At 46.8% G+C, this 5959-nt stretch overlaps 1 protein-coding gene across 1 annotated transcript in view; it reads right to left on the bottom strand.

The window, feature by feature from the left end:
• The window catches only part of LOC118748391, a 199178-nt gene that overhangs the window by 49403 nt on the left and 143816 nt on the right, over positions 1-5959 (bottom strand). Inside the window, exons 3-4 of the mRNA XM_036482763.1 lie at positions 5799-5870; positions 2118-5725 (exon numbers count right to left, since the gene is read on the bottom strand). Of these exons, the coding sequence (XP_036338656.1) occupies positions 2118-5725; positions 5799-5870 (3680 nt within the window). The remainder of the gene's footprint in view (positions 1-2117; positions 5726-5798; positions 5871-5959) is intronic.

Below are 5959 nucleotides of genomic sequence, written 5' to 3' on the forward strand. Positions count from 1 at the left end.
TATATATACAGTGGCGGTCAAAAATGGATGAATGGTGTTTCGTTTTTAATATTTACAATGCTAAATTTTTTTGATATTTTTTTTGATAAAAATATGGTTCATGCTTTAACCAAAATTATATGAAGCGCACTTTCAAACTTCATACAGAACCTAGTAAAATTCCACAAATTCGTATCTAAATTTCGAGCTTTTCAACCAGAATTTTTAGACATTTTTTGGGTATGCAGTTAACAGGCTTATAAAATTCTAGTCAAATAAGTGCGAGTTTTGTTTGTTTCGGAGGTTTGCCATTGCCCGCCGAGGGGCGACCGCTGTTAAGAAAAAACCTTTTTTCTAAATTTTTTTGCGATGTTGCTTTGACCAGTCCTTGAACCCAGGCCCTGCGGAATGGAAGCGCGCACTGCTAACCACTACACCACAGGGGCCGCCACTTGCACTTACTTTACTAAAATTTTACAAGCCTGTTAACCGCATACCCAAAAAATTTCTAAAAATTCCGATTAAAAAGCTCGAAATTTATATTAAAAAATTTGTGGAATTTTTCTAAGTTTGTTAAACCATGATCCATATTTTTATAAAAAAATATCAAAAAAATTTGAGCTTGAAAAACATTGTAAATATTAAAAACGAAACACCATTCATCTATTTTTGACCGCCACTGTATGTACATATTTATGTATATCCTCTTTAGCACTGCAAGGGACTATAATGATTTAGTCACTTTTTTTAAGTGTAGTGGTTAATAAAGTTAGTTTCCCCTTTCACACTAAAATTTAAAAACATAAGATTGTTTGCTATAATTATTTTTACGTTTTCTGCATTCTTTCGTAAAATGTCTAAAAATTCTGGTTGAAAAGCTCGAAATTTAGATAAAAATTTGTGGAATTTTAATAGGTTCTGTATGAAGTTTGTAAGTGTGATTCATATAGTTTTAGTTAAAGCATGAACCATATTTTTATCAAAAAAAATATCAAAAAAATTTAGCATTGTAAATATTAAAAACGAAACACCATTCATCCATTTTTGACCGCCACTATATATATATATATATATATATAAATTAAATATATATATATATATAGGTCCTGTAGCTCGTTTCTATAACTCTTCTCTACCGATTATTTCTCTACTGGTAGAGAATATACGTCATACTCTACTACTCATTAGCAGTAGAGAAAACGGCGGCGAATTCATATATGGATTCGCCGTGGTAGAGAATTGTTACAGAAACGAGCTACTGCATAGACAAACAGCTTCTTTTATTTTTGAATATTTTGAAACAGATAAATGAAAAACAGTCATTTAGACATAGGTTACAACTGAAATAGTGGAATTATGAAATTGTGAAATTTATCGTTGCACTAAAAACAAAAGAAAATGATTACGAAAAACAATGTTAATGTTACTTAATAAAATTTTCACATGAGTAATTTAAAATTTGTAAGGACTCGCGCAAATAAGAAATTTAAAAAGCTTAATTAAACGAACTAGTTTTTAACGCTTTGTAAAAAACGAAAAATAAATAAAACTCATCAAAAAATAAAGTCAAGAAAAAATTAAAAATTTCACAATATTGAAAATATCAAAAAATTGTTACTAGCTTAACTGAAATTTGCAACCTTTTACTTGAAATGCGAGACTCGTCAAAAAATTAAAAACATCAAATCAGGCATATTAACATTTAAAAAAATATATACATGTATAAACGCTGAATTTACAAAAAAACATTGATTAAAAAACTCAAAGTAGAAGTAGATTTTTACATGTTCATAAAAAGTTTAACGAATTTACTAAATAAAAAATGCTAATTAAAAAAAAATGTTTTTAAATTAATAAGTTATTAAACTAACTACTTTCATTACTAATAAGACTTATTAGAACAATAAAAAATTATACAACTAAAAAATATTTTTTGCAAAGATTGTTTCACGAATAATTATTAAAATACTAACTACTAATTACTTTTTTCCTATCCTCAAACTGAATGCCTCATTCCTTATGTTTTGTTTTCTTTTTTTTTACCTTACCCTTTTTCACCCTAAACTTTTTACACCGTAATCTAACTTTTAGCCATCACCTCTACCTCTGCTAACTCTCATTCCCCTTCATTTACTCACCTAACATCTGAGTTGCCAACGTTGCCGGCGCCAATGCCTTCCACTTGCGCCGCCTTGAGTTTCTGCCCAAGAAAATTGCCAGCGGTTGTTGAGGTAGTGGGCGTGGCCACACTGTTACCGCTGCCCAGCTTGTTGTTACCGCCAGCATCCATCGCGTTTACGCTCGAGCTGCTGGCAGTTACTGCTCCCGCTGCTGCTGCTGCTGTGCCGATCTTATCGCCTACAGCAATCATTTTCACATCTTCATTGGCCGCTGCTGCCGCCACCGCCTGTGCCATTGAGGCGGCATAAATGGTTTTAATGCCATTCGGTGTGGTGCCGGGTGGATGCTGCGTCACGCTGCCAGACATGGCATTGGCGGCGTTGACATTACTGATGCCGCCCGCTGTTGGCGCAGTGTTGCCGCCGCTGTTACTGCTGCTGCTAACGACGTGCTTTTCATCGGCCAACTTTTTACTGTCCGCTTCCGCTTCGTTATTCGCCACGACTGCGCCAGCGCCGCCGGAAGTTGTTGCGAGCTTTTTTCTACTCTCATCTGCACTGGTAACATTGCTGCTGGTTGTCGTCGGCGCATTGGTGGTTGATGCCGCGTCTGCAATTGTGCTTGTAGCATTCGCTTTGCTGGCATTTGATATCTCGTCGGCTTTCGCTTTCGCCGCTGTGCCACTTTGCGCTGCATCGGTTGGTGCATCTGTTGTTTGCTGACCAGTTGCAGCTGCTGTTGCTGATGAGCTTTCGGCGGACGAAGCTTTTTCAACTTCGCCAGCTTTTGGCGGCACTGATGTGCTTGTAGTAGTGCCACTTGTTGCGGTGGTGCTGTTGCTGCTATTGGACGTGTTGATGTTAGATTTTTGTGTAGCTGCTTCAGGCGCAGCTGTCGCTTTGCCTTTGGCTACTTCAGTCGTATCGGCCGTCGTTTCCGCCGTTGCCGCAGTAGCAGCATTGCTGCCATCTCCCTTACCGCTGGTGGATTTGACTTGTGCGGTCGCTGCCGCCTTCGCCGCATCCGCTGCTGCACGCTCGGCCGCACGCTCAGCCCGTTCGGCACGTTCTCGTTCCGCCGCCGCCGAGCGCCCACCAGTCTTCTGCTGTTGTTCGCGCTGCAAACGCGTTGTCACACCCGTTGTCAACGAGTCGATAATGCACTGTGTCTGTTGCTGTTGCAACTTTTGCGGGTTGCGTGATGAGCGAGTGCGTTGGCGCGACTTGCGAAGCAACTGCTTGTAGTTTTCCGTCTTCTTGCTGAGGTAGTAGTAGCGTACGCAGTCCTGTGCCGACTTGCGGTCCAAGCTGGCGGCAATGGCGCCGAAATTTTTCGGATGCTGTAGGAATTTCTCCTTGAAAATCTCCTTTTCGCCTGCGGTCCACACGTTCAACGTCTGCCGCTCCTTATGCACCGCCACCATGTCCTCAATGAAGCCGTTCTCGTTGTAATAGACGCAGCGACGCTGACGCGCGTCAAACATTAACGGCGGTATAACAGCGTAGGAGCGCATCTTCTTATCCTCCATTGCCTGTTCTTGAAGACCATCCATGATTTCTTCTAAGTCAGCCTCCGACTTGATGCGCGAGCCGACGCGATTGAAGCGCTCCTTATCCTCGCGTTGTTTTCGCAGCTCCGTGAAGACCTTCTCGAAAAACTCTCGATTCTTAGCCTCCCGCGCCTTTCGTTTCGCGCTACCCTCCGACTTCTCCACACGCTTCTGCCACTCACTCGACATCTGCGCGTATGTCTCCACCAGCCCCGTATTGTGGGTCCACCGCTCGTGCTTCAGCTTGCAGATGTGCTCCATCAGCGGTGTGCGTATCGTCGTGTGATGTCGCTTGATCAGCGTCGTCAGCATCTCAACGTCCAACGGCTGATTATACAACGGTAAAATGTTGCGATCACCGCAATGGCTGAGTATGGAATGTCGCGCGGCGGCCGTCTTACGGTTCGCCTCGTAAATTTTCTGTGCCAGCGTCTGCAAACGCCATGTATGCTCCATCTTCACTGCATCGTCGTTCTCGTTGGCAAGCAGATCTTGCTCACGCTGTTGCTTGCTCAGTGCGACCTTGTCCTTGAGGCCTTTCTCCTGCTTGCGTAGTGTGTCCATCGTATTTTCGGCGCTCTGTATCTCCGCATCTACTTTCTGTATTTGCGTCAGCAGATCTTCGGTTACAGCGCTACCGCGCTCCTCGACATTGTCGCTTGGCAGTGTAGGTGAGATGGCTTCTACTTGCGGATGGTAGCCTTCTGATGAGGATGAAGAGCTTTTCGTCGGTGGTGGTGGTGGTGGCGCTGCCCCAGCGCTTGCGATCATTGCGGACGCATTTGGTGTCGCATTGATGACGCCCACGCCCGCGCCCACGCCTACGCCGACTCCAACGCCCACATTACCAATATTACTGCTGCTTCCCATCACGGTTCCCGACATGCTGCGATTTGTAGGCGGCGCGGCCGCTGACTGCAACAACGGCGGCTGTGTTTCCACCTTCAGCTGCTGCATCGCGGCGGGCGGTGGCTGGGAGTGCGCCACGTGGCTACTGGACACCACGGTCAAATGCGAGTGTGGAACGGGTTGCTGCATCATTTGTGCTGCGCTGTTGCGTAGGCTTCCGCCAGCTATTAGTTGCTGTTGCTGCTGTTGTGCGGCAGCTAGCGAGGCAGCTGCTGGTGATGGCTGACGCGGCTGCTGCTGCGCGGCGGCGTTCGCTACTTTAGGTGGCAGGTGATTCGTGTTGCTGACTGAATTCGCCGTCACATCGCCCATCCGCATTTTCTTGTACGGTTGTCCTCCTGGATCGGGTGGCGCCTGTGGCAGCTGCGTATGCGTATGCTGCTGTTGTTGTTGTTGCTGCTGCTGCTGCTGCTGCTGATGCAACTGCTGCTGATGCTGATGCTGTTGTTGTTGCTGCTGCTGCTGCTGCTGCTGTTGATGTTGCTGGTTTCGCGCGTTCGCCACTGCAACGGCGTTAGCGTTCGCCAGATACTCGCTGGAATAGTGCGCATGCGCTGGCAGTATAATGCGCTGACGTATTAGGCTGGCATTGCCAGCTGCAGTATTGGCATTAAGGGGTGAGGGTGCACCGCCACTGCCTGCGCCACCTCCAGCGCCAGCACCACCGCTGAGCACATGTGTTGCGTTGGCCGTTGGTTGTCCTGATGGCGGCTGCTGTTGGTGCGCGAAATGCAAAGCTTCAATGTGGGCTGCGCTACCGACACTGGGTGGTGGCGGCTGTAAACCGCCGCCCGGTACTTGCACAACACCGGCCGGTACCTGTGCGCTACCGGTGCCACCGCCAGCAGCCGCTGCTGCTGCAGCAGCTGCCGCGGCGCGTTGGAAGTCTGGCGCCATTTGAGGTATTCGCGTGTAGGGGTTGTCGCGGTACTGCGCGCCCGGACCGATGCCATACGTACTTTGCTGGATATAAGGATGTGGCGCTTCCCGCACCGCATTAAGCTCCGCGTACTTGGCGTACGTGTTGGCGGCGGCCGCTGAGCCGGGACCGGATCGTGGTGGGGATAGGGGACTAGCTGCCGAACGGGCATTTTGTTGTTGCTGCTGCTGCTGTTGTTGTTGCTGCTGTTGGTGATGGTGGATATGATGTTGCTGCTGCTGCTGCTGATGCTGTTGTTGTGCCGCCTGTTGTTGCTGCTGCTGTTGTTGTGCAGCTTGTTGCTGGTGCTGCTGCTGTTGTTGGTGCTGCTGCTGTTGTTGGTGCTGCTGTTGCTGTTGATGCTGCTGTTGTTGTTGGTGCTGCTGCTGCTGTTGTTGGTGCTGCTGTTGTTGGTGCTGCTGCTGTTGGTGCTGCTGATGCATTTGATGCATTTGCTGGTGCAGCTGTTGCTGGGCGGCGGC

Source organism: Rhagoletis pomonella, unplaced genomic scaffold (genome assembly GCF_013731165.1).
Source record: "Rhagoletis pomonella isolate Grant_MI unplaced genomic scaffold, Rhpom_1.0 Rhpom_scaffold_00013, whole genome shotgun sequence".
NCBI classification, from domain to species: Eukaryota; Metazoa; Arthropoda; class Insecta; order Diptera; family Tephritidae; genus Rhagoletis; species Rhagoletis pomonella.